The sequence below is a fragment of the Accipiter gentilis genome, chromosome 20 (assembly GCF_929443795.1).
Source record: "Accipiter gentilis chromosome 20, bAccGen1.1, whole genome shotgun sequence".
Taxonomy (NCBI): Eukaryota; Metazoa; Chordata; class Aves; order Accipitriformes; family Accipitridae; genus Astur; species Astur gentilis.
The window spans coordinates 13,474,977-13,499,936 of record NC_064899.1 but is presented as its reverse complement, the minus strand read 5'-3'; the positions used below and the strand labels follow the sequence as shown (position 1 = coordinate 13,499,936).

Here is a 24,960-nt window from a genome sequence, read left to right as displayed (position 1 = left end):
ATTCCCTGTATGTGTCACATTTCATATGGAAAAAATATCCAGCCCAATAAACAGCAGCTGAACTGGAAAATACGCCTTTTCTGTGCACTCTCTGAACTGGCCAGGAAGCATTAGGGTACCTTCTCACTTGTTTTCTTACGCACACTGAAGCGTAGCACTTTTTCTTTTACAATATAATTAACACAGCCAGACCGTGTGAAATACACCACTGTGGTGACCTCTGCTATTAAAAAAAAAAAAAAAAAAAAAAAAAAAAAGGACTTTGGAGGAGTAAAAGCGAAAATCTGGTGCTTTAACACTCAAATTGATTTGAAACTTTATCACCAAAGTCCTCCATGCACATTGCTTTAATAAGTGTTTCAAATTTCATGTGAGTTCATGAAGGCAGAAGTGAGCTCTTGGGAGTTTTTCATTTAGGCAACAAAAAATATGAAACCTTATCACTTCAGCGGTATCTCACAACCCTTTGTGAAGGAAGAGCCACCCTTCCCCCCGCCTCCACAAGAGCTCTCTACCTCTGAGCTGAATGAACACGGTCTTATGAAGTGAGATGCTAATTTCCAACCCCCAGGCAATGGCAGCAAATACTTTCTATATAGTAATTCATAAAGGTATGCCTCTCGACATGTCTAGTCACTTTAGCTCTATCGTCATTCTAATCTCACACCCAAATTACTTCAGCCCTGAGACATGAGCGGGGAGAACAGACAGACAGACACTACATACACGCCATCAGCGATCCTCACCGTAAGGCGATCTTGGGTAAAAAGGGGTGGTCTCCTTTTGCGGGATTTCTTGCACTTTTCCGAAAAGTTCACTGGTGGAGGCTTGGTAGAACTTCACAGAGTTGATAAGGCCACAGGTCTTAATAGCATCTAAGAGCCGTAAGGTGCCAACCCCATCAACGTCAGCAGTATATTCTGCTAGGTCGAAAGAAATCTTGGGGAGAGAAAGAAAGAAAAAACCCACCGTTTTTACCAGGGGAACCAGAACATGCTGTGATCATGTACAACCAAAGTAATACATCACTTGTCACAGACCATCTAGACACTTTTGTACAGAGTAGATGCTCAGTTTACAAAAGTACCCTCAAAGGATTTCTAAGAATAAACAAGTAGTTCCATAAATAGCAGAACCAAAAGACTGGTGTTCCCTGATCTCTCTCTCAGGATTATTTTCCCATGTGAAGTAAGGGGTAAGCCTCCCCACAGTGGGAGCATTATCAGGCTCTCTCTCATCTCCACAGCTGCCAATTTTCACAATATTCACTTGGGCTTAATATCTTTGACACACTTGAATTTGGTTAAATTGTCCAAAATATATTTTAAAAAAATTACGAGGTTAGACAGACAACATGACAACATGAACGTGTTTAAAGTTTGTGGGGTTTTTTTAATACGAGGTCCAAAGTTTTGCAATTTTAACACACATCAAAATAGAGAGAAGACTAGAAATATCTGCTATCAAATGACACTCCCAACCCCATGTGACAAAGGTGTACCAGAGCTGTGGCTTTTGCACAGAGGTTAGGGGGATTATGAAGTGGGAGAGCAGGAGGCATCCAAAAGAAACCTGACATCTTCTCCAGCTGACATATCATTCAAAGTATGATAATAAACTCATGCACGCTGCTGGGCCAAGAATCTTCTTTCTCTTCCTGCTCCAGTAGTTCTCAGTTATCTTTATGATGAGCTTGGCTGTGGCATAGGCCACAAGAAAATGCTTGAGTCTAAGCTTTCAGAGTGTTTCAAAAATATATTAATTTTATTCCTTGCAGTTACAGAATAAAACTAAAACCAGGAAAAAGTAAGCTGAAGGTAAGAGATGTGTAGTGACCACCCCAGTCTGGAGGCAGGAGAAAAAAGTGCTTGGAAGGGAGCTCACCCTGTTTGTTTGGTGCCTACAGGCTAGTTGTTTGGATGTGCTGGCAGAGCTCCTGGACTCTGAAGAATTTTCTCCCACTGGTGCCCATCCCAGAGGCACGTTCCTCCTTCCTTCTACATCCTCTCTCCAACCCAGAGATTTTGCTTCTGTATGCCAGTTTTTTAAAAAAATGTTCCCTGTTTGTACTGCCAATGTTATAAAAAAGGAAAGGGGAACAGGCTTTTAGAGCAAACTCCTCCATCGCTTTGACCGGAGGAAGAATTACTCTATGTCCCTTCTGGCTGATGACTGACTTTCAGGAACGAGCTCTAGAGTGATGGCAGTGTCACAGTCTCTTTATACGATCTAGGCTAGAGGTTAGTCAGACACTGCCAAAGGCAAATAGTACAAATCTATGATCCTCCCTTCATCAGTCTTCAGTGATAGGGTAACTACTAATGCAGTAGAGGGGAAATGACCATAGCTGGACAAGCTGAGCTACCACAGTGAAATCAGTGGGAAACCTGTCACTTACCAGGTATTTTTTCAGTCTCTCTGCAGATTCAGACAGATAGCCCTGTATTCATTTCTCCTTTTAAACCACTTTCCCTGTTCAGTAATCACTAGAGGTTTAAGGCTTATTTATGCAGCAGATGAAATAAAAATAATTAGATTAATTTGAATTTGCACTTATGGTTAATTTAATACAGGTATGAAATAATCTAAATTGTGTTACTGTGCTCCAAAATAAAAATGTTCTCACACAGTTTTGATCTGAAATAACTAATGGTATGAACAAAAACAAACTTTACTACTTTTTTTTTTTTTTTTTTTTTTTTTATCCAAAAGAAAAAAAAAGAAACCTGATACTTTGGCTTGTTAACCTGGTATGACCCAGCTGAAATTGAGCACTGATCTACTGAGAAGTGCTGAGCATTTTTGTTTTAATCCATTTGGCACAAAGATGACAGCCACTTAAGGTCTCTCAGCTTTGCTGTCAGAGTAACTCTTGGGAAAACATTTTAATGAATAGGTGATACAATCAATAATGCACTAATGAACATAAATTAGTATATTTACCACATGTCTAGCACCATCACATATTCACTGTAAAATCCCAGCTCTCTAATTAAAGGCAAAACACTAATTGCAGCAGAACCAGGAATTTATCTACTTTAAGGTACTGTTTCCAACAAATAACCTGCTAAAAAATCACCCCAAAATGCAAATCTTTGCTTACATATTCTACTACAAAGTAAACTGCACATGTAACTGAGGTGGTCTTAATTCAGAGATCCCAGATTATAAATCCTCTTAACCAGAGAGAGCAATGAGCCTGCAGCAGCAGCACTGGGAACTGCTCTCCCTGGCTGATGCAGAGACCAGTTACACAAGAGATGCTTTTCCCTATTGCCTTATGAATGACCTCAATCTTCACCTAGAAAAATCACTCCCTGGGGTGTGAGGTAATTGTGCCTCCATGCTGGCCGGGTCTGAGTGTCCCTGAGCAGAAACCGCCAGCTTTCTGCCTGTTTGGTGGTTTTGTAATGCGGACTATTGTTCACCGGGGACAGGACTCAGACCACTAAACTCATTTCATTTTGGGGTGCAGGTTAGACTAGAATGGCATTTGTGAAAATAAAAAATGGTTTTATCCACTAAAACCTCCAAGACCAAAAATGCTGGACTGTTATGACACTCTGTGCAGTGTAGGGGCAGTACTATGGCAAATACCGATAAATGCACACTGGATTTTAATTTGATTCTAATTCAAAGTTAACAGTGTAAAAGAGTTTTATAAAATACTGGATTGATTAAGTAGTTACAGATGAAGCAGGGCAGAGTGGAGAAAGGTGCCGAGTTATCCATTACCACATTATTTCTCTTTCCTTATACAGGTTATTTTGTGCAGGACCAGCAGGCAGTCTGCAGTAAAAAAGAAAATAATGCAGGGACCTCATTAAGAGGGATGTGCAAGAGAGAAATGACATGCATAGAGAACACAAAAAAAAGACCAGAGTCTAAGTTATAGATTGAGAGAGATTGAAAGAGTTAATGTCTCAAACATTGTGGTGGGGCAAGTTCTGCTTAAAGACAAACCCTGCACAGCAAGGAACCCAGGTGAAAAGCCCATCAGCTCAGACATCAGCAACAGCAGGGGGAGGGTGTGCTGGGGGGTTCACAGCTCCCTGTTCTGATAAGCTCTTCTGATACAAAGATCAAACAATGGCTGCGTCTGCAGGGAAGGAGAAGTTACTCCACAGTGGATCCCCAAGCCCAAAGGCTCACAAACTGCTCATTAACCTGAGGAGTTCAGGCGCCCGCCCAAAGGAGGGGCAAGGCTGATAAAAGGACACAAACTGAATCCCTGGGTGCACAAGCCCACCAGAACTGGACCCCTCCGCTGACTGAACCAACACTGGACCCAAACCAGTGAAATCTTTCTCTCTTCCTTTCTCTCTCTCTGTCTTCTTCTCTCTTTCCTTTCCCTTTTCCACATTCCCTACACCTCATCCGTTTCAAGATATAAACCGTTGACCAAGTCTGAGACTAAGAGTGGATCCAGCCACCCTGGGGCCCTTCTCTGAGGAGAATTCTAGAAAGCCAGGGGGTCTGCTCTGAACCTCCTGACTCAATGGGAGGGATCTCCTTATTCCCTGCATTGATGTACATGATTACACGGTTTACAGAAGTAGTCTTATGCCAATTGCCATTGTGAGAAACCCTGCTACCTAGTACCGCACCTCCCCAGTTCCATTTGCTTCTGTCATGAATAAAATCTTTAACTGATCGTTTGGTGTCCTTTCACCTTAATTTAGCCCAGGGAATTTTGAATTAAACATGACTCTCTGGTCTGTCCAGTCTGGGTCATAACATAGATAGCAAATACAGAATCAGATTCAATAGGCGTGACTCACAGAAATAATCTTTGCTGGTGCACTGAGCTCAGTGAGACTGAGAGAATAAAAACTTAATGGAAATGGTTGTAAAGGCAGGTGTATGAAGACTAAAATCTAGCCATACTTTCTGAAAGATTAAACATTTATTCAGTGGAAAAAAGAGCTTAGGTAATACCTACAGAGGAGGGTTTTCAAACAGCCTAATTTATGACAACTAACTTATGTGCCTGAATTAGGAAGCTCGTCTCCCTCTACACTGATAAAGCCAGTGGTGAGTCAGAGCAGAAAGCCTAATGGAGATGCTCTTGATCATGCTTTGGAGAAACTATATATACAATAGTTTTCAAATTTAGCTACCTAAGATAGATGCTCCATTCTAACCTCAAAAATCCAGAACTATCAGTTATGGTCAACTGTGTAAAGACAGACATGCAACTAACAACTTTTTTTGAAGACACCACCAGAAGTTTTTTGTAATGACTGGAGTAGGGAAAAGCTTCTTTGCCTGGCAGAAACTTTAAACCTGGAAGTTTTCTCAAAGAGTATTCAAGGCATGGATCCAACACTTCTTCGCCATCTTTGGAAAGACTTAGTGACAAAGGGAAAGCATGACATACCAACAAAACAGAAGTTGTCTGCTTGGAACATGTTAGTCTGAGTGACCTTGGCACTCCCTTCCCATATGTAATGGGGATACAATGCTTTTGTAGTTGTCATCGTTGATCTCTGGAGATACCGTGAATGTATACCCTTAAGATGTGTCTGTCTATTCCATTTGATAAGTAGCAATAATAGTGTGTCATTAGAAGTGGATAGAACAGTAAGACAACACTTAAATCCTTGGTCAAAAGTACTTTAGTTTCAGATTTTCAGGTCCTGAACACCTTGCAGAATTGCCTCAAATAATACTAAAAAGGAATCTGACTCCTTACGTACATGGACTTCTCTATCCTGAGTATCTTTACTGCTGGTTTTGTACCTAATATAGAACATTTCAAATACATTCTTGGGCAAGTAAAAATTTCCAAAGCAAGTCTTACCCATAAGATGATAAAATTTTCTTGAGAAAAGCAGAGTTTCATTAATTATAACATTCCTGGAATCCCAGGACACAATACAAATACACTGAACCACGTTGTCTCTTTCACACGGCTCCAAGAATTACAATGAGTTTTGTGAACTGGTTTCTACCTTTTGAATCTGAACTCTTGTTCTTCCTCCCATTTCTTTCTTTCTTTATAATCGCCAGATTCAATCTCTAGAAGAGATTTGAATTTAATAGAGCAATGTTTTAAATATGATGTTTCCCAACTGATCATTCAAAACCAAGCTTAGCAAGGTCTTTAACAAGATTTAAAAGCTTACTGAAAACTATCTAAATGAAAACATCTGGGTCTTACCCTCCACAAGAACACATTCCTATCATGTCTATGAATACTATATACAAGCCTGCAGACTTAATAATACTTGCTTCTGACCAATGCGTTGTCAACAGTGGTGATATTCTAAAAATAACTATCAATTTAGCACACACAGAGGTTTGGCTTTGTGAGATACATCATCTGTGTTTTGTCATTTGGAACAATCCAACAGATGGGCTGCAATCATATTAACTATTAGCTTTCAACAAAAAATAGCATGTCTAGCAGAATATACTTCAATGCTCTACCTACGTAACACAAATAATTTGAAATTTCATCATCTTCTTACAGCCTTCTCAGTTTCAGAAGATGGGATTTCTGGAAGGCTGGTATTATAAGAGGGAAGCTTATGTGGAGCCCCAGCAGGAAATAGGCTAATATAAATGTAAATTATTATTCTTTCTCTGTAAAAGCAAAAGTGGCTAACCTAACTATAACATTAAAATAAGTATCTTTGCTCTCTTGAAAAAACTTACAGTAGATTCTTTAGATTTATCAGAGCAGAAGATACGTATCAGGTCTCTTTATAGCATTGAGAAAGGTTTACACCTGAGAAGCAAATTACAAAGTGGAAAAACTGCTCAGAAATGTTTCAAGTCTCACAAGTTTCATGGCGGTTACCTTTTTGTATTCTTTAAATTCAATTCTGTTTGCTTTGAATATTCAGTGTGCCTTCCACTGCCAATAAAAACCACTGGGATCACTTATATCATCTCAGTAAACAAACTGCTCAACCCCTAGGAACAGGCACGTAAAGCATAACATTCCAGTTGCTAAATCTAATACAGACTATGGGCCAAGCATTCCTATAGAGCCCTAACACACTGGAAAAAAAAAAATCCTAGGGATTTTAGGAAATCTAAAGAATTTGGGGGGAAGCTGGGTGGTGTCAAGGGGATGGGGAAGAACATATATATCTACAAAAATGTCAGGTAACCTTCTAGGAGAATATGACAATTTCTCTTCCCCCCAACCCCTTAACTCATAATGAATGCTTAACTCGTTTGCCCTCCCATCCAATAAAAGTAGTAGTTGAATGATACCAAAATCCCCCAAACAACTAGGTATATTTTTTGTTATATAGAACAATAATCAATTCAATAGCTCTGAACTGCTTATTAGTAAGCAATACTCTTGATATCTTAAAGCCCTATTCAACTTCTTAGCTAAATAGAAATTGACTGAAAAAATGACTGAAATTCTGGATAAAAGGAATATGCCTCTGTAGATTTATCTTCTTTCCTATTTCCTTCCCTGTTCTCTCATTAATAAAACAAACAAAAACGTGATCTGTATAAAATTAGAGTAATCTGACAACATGATTATAAGCAGAGAATTAGCAAGGAAAAAGTTTTATAAGTGGAAGCAGAAGTCAACATTTTTTTCCTAAAATTCATGTTAACCCAAGCCATTCACAATATTGCTGCAGCAAGAAAGCTTGGATAACTTGGATTTTCAAGTTACTCGTGATGTAAAGAAATAAGCAGTGCAGCTGATAGAGGATGCGCTTCTCTGCCAGTGCTTATATTGAGGTCCCAATGGCTGAGTTCCACTGCAGCTCTGTCATATTATGGACTGCAGGTTGAGTGACCGGAGAGACTTCTTGAAGTGGTTAGAAGTTTGGTTTTGACATCAGCGGGCCAGTTTTTCACCTTCACCTTTCAGTGTGAGGACCCAAACCAAAGTGCAAAAATAAGCTATTTGCTGTTTAGGGATCTTCATGATGTTCATGTTCTATAACCTGCCATAACCACAACAGGTTCTGCTTCATGGACCAGCTCAGTCTTATACAAGTAACCCCAAAGTCGTTTTCATTAGACACAAGAAAGAACTTGAATGTAAACTTGTTCATTGCCCCAAACACACACATATGCCTTTGCATCCTCAAAAGGAATACAAATGAGGGCTGAAGCAGAATTGGGTTAATTCATGGCTCCCCACCATTCATTTCTCCAAGTATATTGAGATCTGGGAAATGCATGGTGGGGGAAAGGCGTGGGATGAAGCAGAAGCCTCACAACAGAAGCATGTACTTCTGAGCCTGAAAAAATTACTCAGGATAACAGCACCAGCAAAAACATGTATCACCTTTCACTACATCCCCAAGGGTCAGGCACTGCAGAATCCAGAAGCTATTACCTTTCAGCTCCATGAGCACTAAAAAGTTCATGAAGAGCTAAGTTATACTGCTATTGCCTACATGAGATACAACAAGAATGCTGCTAGACTGTCCGAAGCCCCCAACTATCTTGCGATTAAACTACCCTGCAGCAGAGTCTTCCCTAAGAGGCAGCAACTTTCTTTGTGCAGCTGAAATACTCAAGGATTAGGGGCAAGAGGCCCCCTAACATACTCCACAGTGTATCTTCATATGGCAGCTTCTCATGGTTTGACTTAGATAAGTTTTTCTTGATACAAACTCTCTGAAATAATCTTTAAAGAGAAATAGCTTGGCATTATTAAAACAAGTTTCCTTTTCCCTCTTATGAACAAAAACTACTTGCTTTTTATTGGGAGAAAAAGAGGAAAAAAAAAAAAAATCAACCCAAAGCAGAGAATAAGCATGAAGAAATACTCCCTGAGTAAAGTTTTATATTTGTCAGATGAGTCAGGGTTGATAGTTGGATTCATTATTGTTTCTTTAAAAAGTAACTCCTCCCTGGCAAACTGCAGGTGTGGTTGTAAATCCAGCTCACAAGGTCATCACATACACCTTTGCCTTTAAAGCAGCCCGCTGGTACATGCCTAACCAGTTAAGAGGTATAGAAGAACTACCAGTTGCCTATTATTTTCAAAATGTTAATACCACAATCCTTAAATTGGAATATCTATTCTCCACTTTAATAAAACAAAGTCTCCTACAACCTGTACAGTTGTCTTGGCTGCTGACTATTGATTGAAAGGTGTGGTTTGGAGCAGATCTCCAAATAGAGAAGAATTAGTAAATTTACAATTTGTAAATTGTTTATTCTTCTGCTTATTGACTAGCCATTTTAGTGGATTAAGAGAATTTAACAGACTGGATAAAAAGAGAGTTGCCCAAAGACAGGTCAAAAGGCAATGGACTCAAGCAGAAACATGAAAAATTACTATTAGATATTAGGAAAAAAAAAAGTTCACAACATGGGTAGTCTAACACTGAAACAGGTTGTAGAGAGGCTGTGGCATCTCCACCCTTAGAGATACTCAAAACTCAGTCAAACGTAGCCCTGAGCCACCTGCTGTAAGCTGGTCCTGCTTTATGGGAAGAGTGGGTCCAGATGACATTTGGAGATTGCTCCCAAAGTAAATTATAGCACAATTTTAAGAAGACAAGGAGATGGGATTACAGCAGTGTGTGCCAATGTTCAGACACACAGCACCATCCAATGAGTAGAAAGTGGATGTACAGTGTGCAAGAATGAGGCCTGGTCTTGTAGAAAATCAGCAATTTCCACTGGGGGAGTGGAAAGTTGTTCACAGCAACTTTTCGGAGGCACATAGTCCAACTTGCTATTCATCATATCTCCTCCACAGAGAAGCTTCAGATAGAGGAATGCTCAGATCTGATAGTAAAAAAATACCAAAGCGGAGGAGGAGAAGGAGAAGGGATATCACAGAACATAAGATTCAGTATGGCCATAAACCTTTGTCACAAAAATGTAACCTCCCCATTAGTTTTGCTTATCTTCTCATCCATTTGTTATTAATTTGATGGAACTGGGGAGTTGTCAGGGTTCTGTGATGCAAGGGATTTATCTTGCAGAACAATCTCCAACCCACTGTTCAAAGTCTTTAGTTTCAAATTACAGAGATTAGTAAAGCTTTTAAAAAAGAAGCATTGATTACTTATTCCTTTTCAGCATGATTTTGTTCAGGGGTAGTTTCAACTATATATATGTTTACCTAAGTTTTTAAGCGCAAGGCGCATGCAGCAAAGTCCAGACGGGTTTCGATGTTTCAAATTTTGTAGCTTGAATGGCTAGAGACACTATAATGCCCTAAAAGCTGAAGTCCAGCTGTGCCAGAAGCTTTAAATGCTATTTAGTAGAAAGAGAAAAAGGGGCAACTTGCAGAGTCACTAGAGAACATTCAAAGGGAGATGTAAAAAGATAGCCAATTCATTTCACTTTATATGTACCAGGGGAATAGAGAGCTATGAATAAAATGCATGCAGGCAATGCAGTCACACTGAAAGAAATAGCACCATTTTTACTCATGTTCAAATATAAAGAAATGAATTTAAAACATACAGGTTATTTAAAATTCTAACATGACAACCAGGTTATAGTATTAATATATTTGGTTTGGGGTTTTTTTTAAATGTCTGATGCTTCTTTTAAAACTTTCATCCTTGCTTCCTTGATGCTTTCAGAATGTGTAGAAAGGTGGTCTACACAGAAGTGATAAAAACATCATCACAACCAAAAAGAAAGAAAAAAGAAACAAACCCCACAAAAACCAACAAACCTTCACCACCTATCTGCTTTTTTGATTTTGATAGACTTTCAATGGATGGCAAGATAGGTATTGAATTAAAGCAATAACCTACTATGGTACAGTTTTGCTGACAACAATTTCTCCTCTCTGCCTTCCTAGCCAATAAGACTGCAAAACATGACTTAACACAATGGACCCTCCCAAATGTTGATAACTCCTGAGTTGCCTTGAAGCTAGAATTACCCCAATGTTTTACAAATTACTACCTTGCCTGACTTTCTTGTAACTCCTACAGATGCATAAGGGAAAATCTCCCTAGGTTTATGGTTCCTGCCAGAAGTCTTGCCTTTTCAACCAGAGAAAAATTATATACTTTCAGCATTTATTATTTATCACTTAAGAAGATCGCTTCCCAGACTGCAGTTCCTCATGACAATGGCATTGTTTTAGAAAGCTTAGAAGCAGTTCAAACAACTGTTTCTCAGGTACCCCAAAGTACCAAAAACGCTCCTCCCTCTGTGAGGAATTAAACTTAAAATAATATTTCATATACTGGTTTTGGACATATTCAAATTCAATATTGCAAGAAAAAAATGAATTAGATGAATGTGCATGTATTACTTATCAATGGGACCATAAACCCTATTAGATGGACTGCCCATAAATATGCCTGACTCAGTCATTTAATTTGAAAGCTAAAGGTGCAGACACAGCCAAGTCACTGCAAGAAAGCAAGTTACTATTTCTCCATGGAGCCACGTAACGCTATCTGGAAGCACTCTTAAACCACACTAAATGCAAGATAAAGCAACTTATCTTAGGTCTCTTTTACTGTCAGCTACTCTAAAATCAAATCCCTTAATTCATCACAGCCTGATGAATAGAGTAGAGAGATACCTCAGCTCTGACCATACATTGCAGCTTATGTTGTGATGCTCCGGTTGTGGCTGAGCTTTCAAAACAGGTAGGACTTCAGGGAGAAGGGAGACAAATGAGAACATGAAGTTTTGAGGATATAAATATGCATGTGCATACACACATGCACAGAAAAAAACCCATGACTTCTTATCTTGGGCACAACTATCTAGGGAACATCCTCTGTCTTAAGTACCTGGAGGGGGGTTAGAGCTCGGAGTCCAACGCCTGCAACAGTGTGGCAAAGGAGATGCTAAGTACTCCGTCTCAGCAGGCAAGCAAGGTCTGCACCCATTCTTGCACTCAGTTTACTCTTAAAATACTCAAGTCATGTTCTTCGCAAAGATACCCTCATTAGAGAAAAGTGCTATAAAAACACATCTTCTAAATAAATGCCATCACTTCAGACCTATTCCTGGTCAACTCACTCTCCTCAGTAAGTCCATATTCTCCCTTTGTTCACCATGGGTACTAACCATTTACAATTCTTCATAATGTTACACCTCCACAGACTTAGTTCTACTTTCTGGTTTGCCATAAAGCAACCAAAAACTACACTAACTCCTCTTTAGCTAGAATGTTTTTAGCATACCCCAGACTTCTGTGTAATTAATTTCTGAGGCTTCTGTTCATTTTTACTGCAAGGGCATTAAGAATTAAATTGGGATGGCTAATTGCATGGGGCAAATTTGGTTGGTTATGTACATACTGACAAAAGACATGCTCCCACAGTTGACACCTTCCCAGTTCCTTCTCCAGTACTCCAGCAGGAATGACTGGGAAAATGAATAAACATGCAACAGCACATCAAGAAATAACTCACCAGGGTGGTTTTTTTCAGTTTTATTTTTTGAACAGGGCAAATAATTGCCTTTTCTTCCAATGCATAAGGTCATCTTCTGTGAAATTTCACTCCAAAGTCTTACTCAAAGAAAGTACAATTCCGAAAACAATCTATTTTTTTCCCTCCACAAAACCAGCAGCATTCTTTTCCTTTTACTTGTTCTTGAGAACAGCTGACATTTAAAAACATTCTTTAAATAAATACAATAGTCTGAGGTTTGTACTTGCCCTGAAAGAAAACCACTGAATCCTTTAAATTTATTAAAATTACAACCAAGAAACCAAAAAAACCTACCCCACCTTGAAATGCTAAAGTGGGTGAACCCTAGTAGATGAGCACTAATACCCTCACCTGTAGTGCATGTACAGGCACTACATATGATTAATTTTAAAATCAGGGTATTAATAGCATCCACAAATACAGTAGCTGATGATGGCTTTGTTGGGAATGATGTAATAAACTTGTAGAAACAGCTTTCAGTAAATCACTGTAGCAACACCTAATTTTAACATCCCATTTCAGGCAAGATGAGGATAGCAATAATTACATACCTCAAAGTGGACTGTGATAATTCTTCATCCTGTGTAGGAAGTTACAGGAGTGGAATATAGTATTATCACCACTGCTAGCACTCAGATTTTAATGTGGCTTTAATACTTAAGACACCATAAGCCTTACATCTTTTCCAGTTGCATCCTTTCAGGGAGAACACTGCTGTTTTCTATGCGACAGTGAGCACTCTGAACTTAAATGTGATCCCCCACATAAAATGTTCTGCTTAATCAACTCATCCACCTCAGAAGGATGTGGGTGGCTAGCTAGAAAGAAACCTGTGGGATGAATCAGAAAAAAAAAATGTGTCTTGACAGGTATGTGGGAGTAAGGGGGAAAAGGCCAAGGAGCAACGAGCTTAAAGGACCCTCTGGTTAAACTTTTTTATTATTTTTCCCTTTTCTGAACCAGTAGGATGATACCCTCAGAAAATAAATCAGTCTGTTAAATTTTCTGCTGGCATCCCCTGTGCCTTTACTTTATTCTTATATTTATTATTGACTACTAATGCCTCTCCACTACAATTCTTAGAAACTAATGTACAGGCATTAATTTTAAAGGGCAGCTTTGGCACTCATGAGGGATGGTGGTCATAAATCAAAGCAGAACATTGCAATTGATTTGTCTGCTGTAACCCACAGCACTAACCTTAGCCCTGTTTTTCACCTATCTCTTGGGTCCTGACACAAAGAAAAGGACTAAGAATAATAGCTGCTTTTCACTTGAACATTAAGGTAAACCATTCAGGAAACAGGGATGTGGTAGTCAACTAATTGCATGAAACCAACAAGTTCGGGAGTTTCCCCTCTCGCTCCCATGAACAAATACTGTATTACCTTAGTCTACCTTACTATGCTCCAAGACAGCATTGAAGTTTTTGACTTTTGTAGTGCTGGAAGTGACAAGAGACCATATTGACACCTGCGAGACAGTGTTCTTTGTCTATACTAGAGTGTGGCATTCAAAGTGCCAGTAAACCTCCTCTCAGAGCAGCTTTGAATAAGACTTGACTGGCATATAAAAAGCTCCATCAGCTTTCAAAGTGAATTTTGCAGCCTCAGGATGAGGCATGTTGGAAAAGCAATGTGGAAGACAAGACCAAGTTGCCAAAACGTAGTGAACAAATCATTGGACACGATCAGTGGGAACATCAAATTTCACAAATAAGGTGAAGTCTGTAAAATTGTGTATGGCTGCATTTTACTTTCAAAAGAATGTATAGCTCAGGCAGATGCCATGTCTCTATTGTATGCAAATATTTTATTTCAATTAGCACTTTTCAATCATGCCTTTTCTTTTCTGAATGACTCAGATATCTCAGTCAAGAAATAGCAGGATCATAAACACATGCCAACAGGGTGGATTTATCTAAGAGAGAGATAAATGTGGAAGGAAACATGTAAATCTATCTCAGGATTTTTTCAGCTTGTCTTCCCTTCCAAACACATTTTCTCTACATGCCTGCAAGCCTCTGTAACACAGCATACTCAGTTTCCATGTCCTTCCAAGAAAGCAATACTCACAAGAATTTAATTGAAACTAAGGAAATTGTGTTTCCAGAGCTTGTCAATCAGTCAGAAAGAAAAAAAAAAAAAGAAAAAAAAAAGATAAAAAAATCAAGTTCAGCCTACAAGTTTTATCACACCATATTGAGCCAAAGAAGAGGTCATAATACTAACTTGCCCACAAATGCACATATGAAAATAGGGAATCTTTAGAACTTCTACACACCACTGAGAGAGTCCTGCTGCACAGGTCATTATGAGCGGTGATTGTCCATGAGGGAGATGTGCTGAATAGCTGTGAAGTACGGCTGGATGAAAAAATACCGCAAGTCAAGATCCAGGATTGCACACAACACTGACATAAGCTAAGAATGCTACATTTCGTGGCTGCAGTAGGAGTTTTAGCTAATTTCCAGAGTGCTGGCCCCAAGCTGCTTTGGGACTCTGAGCATCCTCACCTGGGATGCAAGAAGTTCTGTCAAGGAACCACAAGAACGTGGGGAGAAACATACCAGTGCTGCCTGTTAGCCAGAGAAAGAGAGGAAATTGCTAAAGTGTCATATAGGAGTTTGGAAACATTAGTTAATTTTCGATCCTGCATCACTAGTATATCCCAAAGAAGCTGTGCTGGGAAGGCTAAGAAACGTAAATAGTCAATGTTGATGAAGAATTCTATAATAGGTAAAAAATTAAAAAGTTTTGGCATGAAAGCAAAACCTCAGCAAGCACTTTCCACTCCTGTAGATTTTAACACCTCTCATGTTGCAAGAGTGCTCTCTCCACACACGAATTTAAGCTGATGCTAACTGCAGTTGCATCTGAAAATATGTATTTTTAATACCGGTTAGGTTCTAGGCAGTAATCCCTTTCTCAGAAACTGAAAGATTTAAATGAAGTCATGGTTGCTAAGTGCACTATTCAGCCATATATCATGTTCTCAGAAGTACAAAGAGTACTCAAGGGTGAAGGGTTTTTAGGATAATGTACGATTTCTGCATTAAATACAGAACCGCCATTATATAATTTTAGCATCTTGCCAACTTTTTTTTTTTTTTTTGGAGCAGTACAAGGAGGGAGAAATAAGGAGGTTGAATGGAACTAGAACAGTACTGTTTGTACCCTGGTGAATATTAGGGAAATGATAAATGATCTCTAAGCACACAGACTGATTTATGCAATAAAAAGTAAAATATGGTGGGGTGGAGCCCTCGTGAAAATCTCATCCTTGGACAGCTACAAGGTATGAAATGCACCCAAGTGTCTCAAATCCCTCAGGGTTGCCATTATCTCATGATAACCACACCCTCGAGAACCGTCTCTCTTGCTCCTCTGTTGGGTGGGAGGAAAAGGAAAGGGAAAGAGGTATATTTGTGATTATGAAAAACAGAAGACTGATAGTTTACATTAGTGAACCCTTTAAGCTCAAACTGTTAAGAGTTCTTATTTTTCCTATTTAAGAGCATGAGTAAAAAAAGTCATGTCTCATGTCAGTATGATAAAGGAAAAAACAGAGATAAAGAAAAGCCAGTAAGACAAATGCAAGTCAAAAAAAGCCACACATGTACATAAATCAAACTTGTCAGTAGGTCTCAGTTAATATAGTAAGTGGATTAATAAATGCAACAAACAAAATGCAATTAAATCTTATTCTGCAACAGCCATTACTCAGAAAATTCAGATAAACTGTGCTATCCTAAACCCTGCAACATTGTTTGACAATCCTACCTGAATATAACCACCACACCTTTTTCTTCTGCTTGTAGTGCTTAAAGATATCATTAGAGAGCACTGAAGTTTTATACTCTCTGTATTATCTTGTAAAAATCTGAACTCTTCCTAAAAAATTAAGTGCATAATACTAGGCAGTGTTTTATTAAGAAAAGTGACAATCAACCCATTTTAAATTTCTGAGCTACACTAGCTATACAGATAATCTTCAGTCTCAGCTAAATAGACTTAGCTAATATATATCTAATTCAAACTATTTGGTATCTACTTACATGGAAATGCAGATGCAGACACATTTTTTCATGCTATAAGCTTGCCAAATTTATGGAGAAAACAGCTATTATTCTTGTAAAGTACAGCAATGTATCAGCCTAATAACATATTTACAGGGAATTTTTATCCTGTGGAATGAGGAAATAAATGATGTATTTTCTTCCTCAGGTGAGAGAATGCATAGATAATTGATTCACTTTACTGAACAGATAGTATTCTCTCTCTGCCAGCAGACAGTAACACTGTGCAACATATTATCACAGGAATTTAGCATATGCAGGTATGAGATCTAATTAGATACCATGCCAAAATTACATAGCAATCTGATCCTGTGAGTCTTGTATATCCCCAACACTACCCCAAGAGTTTAGTTCTTCTCAACATTTAACGACTGACACTTTTGAAATTATAACTTCCCACAAAAGTCTAAATCCAAACCCCATTCAATTAATGTATTTGTATGATGTTCAGTATCTGAAAAACTAGTACGCTCATAAAATGGTATGTAAAGACATTCCAGCACACAGTACAGCAAATATACACTGCATCTCAGAAGTCTGTTACAAATATTTATTATTTCCTTCAGATCCACTGGAAATGGCAAAACTGAAGGTACTTTAAGAACAGATGAGATGCAACAGTTGCTCTAAAATGCACATCTTGCAGAGTACAAGCTTTAGTTCAGATTAATTCTTTGTCTCTCTAAAATCTGCAAGTTCATCCTTGAAGTCTCTTTTAGCTGAAAATTATGCTGCTTGCATTGGGAATTCTCAACTAACCTTAAATATATAGGAAATTTTACAGTTCAAGACAGTGAAAGAGGGGATAACAAAAAGTTTTTAGCTGTCACACTATTTTTCTCACATTTCCCTTTGCTATTCATCAAATCCTTGAATGAAGTCTTTCACTGAAGCTGAACTATGACTCCACAACGTTTCTTCTATTGTTACAAGAGGGGATGACTGCCTTGTCAAGGAGGGGCTGAGCTTTTAAAATGAAATAGGTATTTCTAACACAATGAGTCTACAGTTCATCCATCATCTGTTCACAGCTCTAAAAGAAAAAAAAATGCGATGTGCTGCATGGTAAAGATGAACTAAAAATTTCACAGCTGGCAAGGCTGAGGTACTGTTTTCTCGGTAAAGACTAGGGCCACATACAGAGAAACGGATTGACTGCTCACCAGGTTCCCCCCCCCCCCCACCCCCTCCTCACTTTACTGCTTTGGTCTTGAACTTTATAGAAACCTGCTAAGTACAGGAACTTTATTTTTATGGTTTCATTTCCTTTTTTCTTCAAATCTGTATCAAAATATTCTTAAATTTAAAATTGGAGTTTGGAATTTACTTATGATATTCCAGTATATTTTGACAAAAGTATTTATCTGAACTTTACTAATAAAATCAATTTATGATGCAGAAAAATACATTTCAGCTCCCTTTCTTTGCAATCTGAAGTAACATTTTTATTTTTGGAACAAAAGACTGCAGATATTATCTTTGATAACTAGCTCCAGATCTGTTCAGCATGGTGTCCAGACTGTAAGTCCTCTTTAAAAGTTTACATTCCTATGCAATATACTACAGAACAATAAATCAACAGGCTCAAATTCCTCTAAAATTTCTGATGCGTCTTATTCTTTATGTGTCTATATCAGCAGGCTTTTACTGAAAAATGAACAACTGATGTAAACATAAATAACCCCAGCTTAACCAGAGCTAATTTTGAACCTCAAGAACATACACAGATTCAGCAAATTTGAGAAGCTCCCCATGGACACAGGGTTTCATCCTGGTGGAGCTGCTGGTTGGGTCAGGGTCTAAATTTATGAGACTTCACCTTTTTAAGGAGAAAGAACATGATCACCAAAAGAGTGGTATGTTCACATATGCTATGGTGATATCACATATGATCAAAAAAGCTTAAACACATAACATTTGGGGTGGGTCTATATTTCTAAACTACAACTGTAACCTGCCCTCCCAAATCCATTACCCTCCCCCCCAGTTAGAGAAATTAGTAAATCTGGATCCAAAGCCTGGAGTCATTAGATCATGTTTTGGCAGACCTTGATGTTCACAAAGCTGGTTGGGCACACAACCAGCACTACGCGTTGACGGGATACTGCCAACCACGTTTCAGAAACACAGAGCTTCGCAGTGGTGAGAGTAAGAACCCTGTACGTAAATAACTGTGCTATGGAAAATGCACACGGCTACATGAGCAGCAGGAGTACTTTCTCGAATGTGCGTAACCCCACTGCACCAATGCACGCACTGAAAAAAACCCCTTTAATTGCATGCTGATTAAGTAACTTCCCAACACTAGGTTAAGGAGAACCATCAGCTGCTCAAAATTGCAGCATAAACCCCCGAGAGGGTGAGAATAGGACTATAGTAAGGGTTTTATTAATAGGCATAAAAGGGGCAAACTCCACGTGACTTTACCCATCCATGCCTCACAAAACAGTCTTCCCTATTGCTTCATTCAAGTCCCGAGAATTAAAAAAAACAACACTGTATTGTTTCACTCTAGTCTGTCTTGGCAGCCTATTGCATTCTGGCCGTAGAAGTGTCTGCTTTCAAATTTTAAGCCCTCACAGCAATTATCCTGCTCTCAGACTAAACCTACAGAGCATATTTCAAAAGAAGTTACATCTAAACAGAGGGAATTCAACAGTGATCAATGTTCAATGGGCCTCAGTGGTAATAAACTATTTACTGCCTTAACCTTTTAAGTTTGCACAACTGAAGCGCTCAAGAGCCCTGTGATGAATTAGCTGAAGTGTTTGGTTGCGAGTCGAGCAGCCGCTGGTTCAAATCATCTGTCCAGCAACACCACCCGCCTCACAGTCCCTGCAAACAACGGCTGCTGAAGCGAGTGTCTTCTCATCCCTTCTGGAGTTCCATTGCCCAGCCGTAGTTTCTGCCAACTTTTACTACATCCACCATCCCAATTGAGACATTTTGGAAAACAAAGCACATCAAAGGCTGGGCATGATCTTAACCATCTTTTTATTACCTGGCTGATTATTACCTTACAGAAGACATAACAGAGGGAGGACATCAAAGTGCATTCAGCACACTCACTGCTACAGTAGCTGATTTAGATCTGTTACCCTCCTCTTGCAAGATTGCCAAAACAGATTGAAAGGGAAAAAAGAATCATGCGTTATATATATATTATACACATATATATAATGCATATATATATTGCGTTAGCGTTGTTGTCACCGAGGCTTTCCCACCACCCTGCTGCTGAAATATAGTAAGAGGAAGTAATCCACTACAGATGGCTGAAGACACCTAAGGCTTGGCAAAGTACTTTCAGAAGGCCTGTCTTTAAAGAAGTTAGTTTTATAAATTTCAAACAGAATTACTTTGCCTATAACTAAGAAGCAAGGCTAGGTCTTTTCTTTTAAAGTTGTTTATAATTCTGGGATGATTAGGTTTTTAAATGCAGTGAGATGTCTCTAGGTCTTCTGTTTTTACAGTTTCAGAAGAATTTTATTTTTATCACCATTTCTTGGAAATAAACCAGGTCATTTCTACCTTGTCCTTTCAGTTGAAACATCTTAAGATGTGTTTTCTTCTTTATGTAGATGCATGCTTTTGAAATCTGTAGGCTAATATACTACATATACACACCACAGTTAATTCAGGCCTTCTAAATAATCTAAGGAAACACAGATTCAGTTTTATGTTTTGATTTTCCATATAAAATTTGGCAATATTTGCATTTTTCTTTTACTTTCAAAAGGAGACGGGACTTTTTTTTTTTTTTTTTTTTTTATGTTAAACACTACTTTAGTGTTTATAATTCAAATGCTTTAGTATAAAGCATGCTAGTGTAAGAATCTGGAAGCAAACCCAGAAACATCAATAACTGCTTAATTTCATATACCGTAAAACATAAAAAACCATAGCTGGTATTATTTAAGTCTGCAGGCAAGAAAACTGAAAGAAGCATCAGCTATTCTGACAGATACATACATAAATCCAAGGAAAACATGATTACTAAAGAAGGAACAGATTTTTTTTGTTGCAATTACTATCTTCATAAGTAATAATTATACATATATAGCTAATACTACTTACAATTCTCCTTTTTCTAGTATAAAAAAGTCCTGCATAACACAGGCCATATGACTTCACTCAGTGATTCTTGTATCAAGCTGTATAAATAGCTAGTAGTTATTTATATCTCTTAGGCAGGCATCCAATCTTGATTTAAGGACTGCAAGTAATGGAGAAGCTTTCATATCCTTTGGTAAGCCGCTCAACTGCTAATTGTCCTCACTTTTAAAAATTTGCACCTCTTCCCTCATTTGAATTTGTTTAACTTTAGTTTTCAGCACTGGATCTCCGCATAATTGCCTGCGAGGTTAAGCACCCGGTAATACCAAACATCTTATTCCCTGTGTGAACAGGATCAAATAGCTCCTTATGTTCACTGTAATGAGGTAACTCTAGTGGTCTCCTAATGTCATTTACCGGGAAGGCTGTTTTCCAGTCCTAAAAAAATCACTTTTATCTTTCCTCTGAGTTGTTTCGTATTCTCAAAATACTCTGAGAAGCGGAAGATCCCAGGTGTTCCTGTATTAGTTTATATAAGCAATATTGACTCCTTATTTCTACTGAGTAGTCTCCTGTCAGTGTATCACCTTCACTGTTTTTCTGTCACGTCACTGCCGTGTGTATAGTTCAGCACCTACTGCAACCTGTATGTTCTTCCGCAGTTTCTACTATTCAGTATCCAAACCTTTTCCCCGACTTACGTGACTAAACTACTTTCAGAGACAGAAATGCCCGCTTCTGCAGAGGACGGAGCCTGGCTAACACATCTGCTGGACCCTAACCGGCTCCTCACAGAGCCAGCTTGGGTATTGCTACTCCATATTCCCCAAACCACGGGCACTGGGCATTGCCAAGCCCCAAAGTTAGTCTGTCTCCAGCCATACTCACTGTCTCGAGCGGAGCAGCACAACCCTGCTGTATGTATGCCACAGCGGTGCTGTACCTACCGGCGCTGCCAGGGCAAGTACAGCTGTTATGGCAGAAGTGAGGTTGGCAGCGGCTGCAGGCGTACTGGTGGGAGGAGGAGAAAAGGAGGTGGCAGGAATCACTGCACCATGCTCCGCAGAATGCCAGAGAGCGAGTGCTGTTCTGCAGAAGCAACGCAGACTGTATTCCACAGGATAACTAAGCTGCTGCTGAGTTTCTCAGGCACCCAGAGCAGATGCTCATTGTCTCCATAACACTGATCCCTCTGCCTTGGGGGGGTCTTTATTTGTGCTCGCCTGTGTGCCTCTCACATCAGAGTGCCCCAGTGCCTTTTCCTAGACTAAACACTGTATCTTAACCCAGCACACTTACCTTTATCAACCCAAGGTGAAATACAGTTAAAGGAGGTATCAAACTAGTTTGATTAAACCTTTTTTTTTTACTTAAGAACTTAGAAATTCTATTTGCAAACTGTAAAGTAAATCAAAAATTATAGCAAGTTACTAAGGAACTTTGAGTGACAAACCTATTTGGAAGCCTGATGAATGATTATAAAGAGATAAAAACAGAGTATGTGAGAAGTAAGATATAGGAAATGTCTCAGTAGTATGTTATAATTCTGCCTTATTTCTAATAAGTAGCACTTTTGATGACACCAGGAAACCATCAGACAGATAGCCAATGATTCCTCAGCACTCACCTTTTTTTTTTTAAAAAATATATTTGTAAGGCTTTCTGATTGAGGGTAGGAGGAGTGGGAAGGTCTGGTTAAAGAAACTACTAGTGTTGTTTCTCTGGGGTTTCCATAAGGGAAACTAACTAACTGGAAGTAGTGTTTTCTTGTGGTTTTTAAATTAAATGGTATGTTGGGAAACTTATTTGTCTTTTAGATTTCTGTACAGAGCAGATCCATTTAAAAGTCAGTTCCTAGACTGTAACTCTGCATTAAATACAGGGGCTTACACTGCTACCTGGAAAACCTCAGAAAATGGCCCTTCAGCTCAGGACCCCAGGCACGTGCAACACAGCAGCAGTGACTTACACAGCTGCAGATGGGAAGTCCAATTTCCAGGTGGTTATGACCTCTCTCACAGCGGAGACCCTGAGCGGAAGTCAAAGGCACATTACTGTAGGCACTGGAGCTTTCCTTGCTGCAGTGCCACATAAAAGCTGCGAGACACAGCTAAGTCCTTGCTGTGCCTCCCAAAAAGGCAAAGTGGACAGGAATAAGATCCCAGCAAAGGCAGCTGGACCAGACTAACCTCTCTTTCTGGGTCTGCTGGCATCAACTAATCAACCATTCACAAGCAGATGCACTTTCAGATCTCTGGAGCTGATTCGCCAGATTAAGCTGTAATGATGAAGACAGTTTACCTTCGTCAGCATCTTTTTCAAATTAGGGACCTCACTCAGATTGATCCAAAATGACAGCAGGGGCGGGAGGGGAGGAAGTCTTCTAGATCAAGCAGACAAAATGACCCTCCCTCCCAGGCTTGTGTCGCAAAGTGCATTTATGTCCCGAGTCACATCACAAAACCCCTCCATCTAGGGACAGAAAGAAAAAGTAGATGAACAGGACTGGAGCTCCTGAAATTCATTAAATTTGTCACAATGCCTTATAAGACCAAAACGTTCAGTAAATCTACCCCAAATCCTGTTTAAGCAAGTAAAGTTTTACTACAGTTCAGGTCAATTCTGCTGTGTCTGTGCCAATTTCATCTGCAAAGAGGAACACACTGGAAATAGCTTTTTTACACTGTGAAAGCACTTCATTAGAGAGTTAAGGGTAATTTGAAAGGAAATGAAAGGTTTTCCCAGGCACAAGACACCTTTCACATGTACTGATGAGTTCCTCCTTTCATTTGTATTAGTTTTATTGCAACCATGTCTCTGCCAACATCACAGGATATGCTTTTGCTAAACTTCATTATAACAGTTTAGTGAATTACCCCACCCCACCCCCCCCCCCCAAGAAAAAAAAAGAAGAAAAAAAAGGGTGTTCGAAAGTATCATGAGATGCACTTATTTTCTGAGTTAGTGGGAGGAAAAATCCCCCCCAAAACAGACAGCCATCTGGGTTTGTTGGGAAAAGGAAAATAAGTCATAAGAAACACTCCTTTGGCTCATTTTGGGACCAAGCATTGTAGGAGTGAAATCATAAAAAATTTGTTTTCTCCTTTTTGGCTTTATCTCTCTGGCATGAAGGGGTCTGGAAAACACAAACGAAGTAAACTTTGGAATGTCTGTAATGAGGCCAAAACCCATTAAAGTTACTGTTTTATATATAAGACTATACATAGAAGGGCCTTGATTCTAATTTACTGAAAGAAACAGCACACCACCTTTGGGGTACATGGTGGAATAAACCCTAGGGAGAATGTACAGACACACACTTATATTTGCATATACATGTGTGCACACTAGCACCCCTCAAACATATCCACTTGTCATATTCTGACAGCTGCATAATTCAAAGAATTTATCTGTGTGAATCTGCTAAAAATTTGAGGATTTTAGATAGTATCATCCATCAAATTTTCAATTTTTTTCCCCAAGTTAAACACAAAATCAAATTTGTTGATAACATTACTATTTTCAAACCATAAAATGCATTGAAAAACATAGAATATCTACTGAACCATTTAAACTACATCATCTAATGGAAAACTTTAATAAACTTATTCACAGATTTTGCACACCCTTCTTCAAAAACACAATTTCAATTAAGGGCAATTAACCTCTAACTATTAGAGCATTTTCTTCTAAAAGCAATCTCTTTCCACAAATGAACCGAAGCATTAGGGGGGAATAATTAAAAAAAAAAAAAAAAAAAAAAAAAATCAGACTTGACATACAAGTTTCCACAAGTTGTCTCAACATCCAACATCTGCTTTGGGCTTTAAATATAGATACAACTAAGAATACATAATGATTGTGTATTCCAAAATAGCAGCAGGCAAGTTCCATTAACTCAGAGAAAATGAGTGCATCTCTTGATACTTTCAAGCACCTTTTTTTTTGGCATTACAAGTGAGGAAAAACACATTATGTGATGAGTAGGAGCTTAATTGCTCCAGTGTTTTAACTTAGCCTATATAAATACAACTTGTTGCATTGTCTTATGTAGCATGAACAATAATTTATAAAGAGTTTCCTAAGCTATATTAGGAAAGCACATTACAAATTAATAGGCAAGCTAGGCTATACACCATCAAAGGAAAACCAGAGTAATTTGTTGCTTTCTAACAGGTGCTAAAAGCCATAAACAACAGAATGATACCTGCTAAACACTGAAACGTGCCTGTTTTCCTCAAGCAATGCCAGTTTGCTGAAAGAGCCCACCTCACCTCTCCCGAGGGGCAAAGCCCTCTGGTTGCACAGATGAGAAGGCAGCGCAGCAGTCTGGGACAGACACCTGCTCATTGTTCTTCCCTTGAAACACCATGTGAAGGTCATCCTAGCCTCAGGCAAAATCCTGCACCCCCCAAAAAAGTCAAAAGAGGAACATAAAGTACCTGAGGTTTCTATTTTATAGCA

At 38.9% G+C, this 24,960-nt stretch overlaps 1 protein-coding gene across 1 annotated transcript in view; it reads right to left on the bottom strand.

Moving 5' to 3' along the window:
* The window catches only part of GMDS (GDP-mannose 4,6-dehydratase), a 428,755-nt gene that overhangs the window by 259,720 nt on the left and 144,075 nt on the right, over window positions 1–24,960 (bottom strand). Inside the window, exon 5 of the mRNA XM_049823990.1 lies at window positions 747–939. Coding sequence (XP_049679947.1) covers window positions 747–939 — 193 coding nt within the window. The remainder of the gene's footprint in view (window positions 1–746; window positions 940–24,960) is intronic.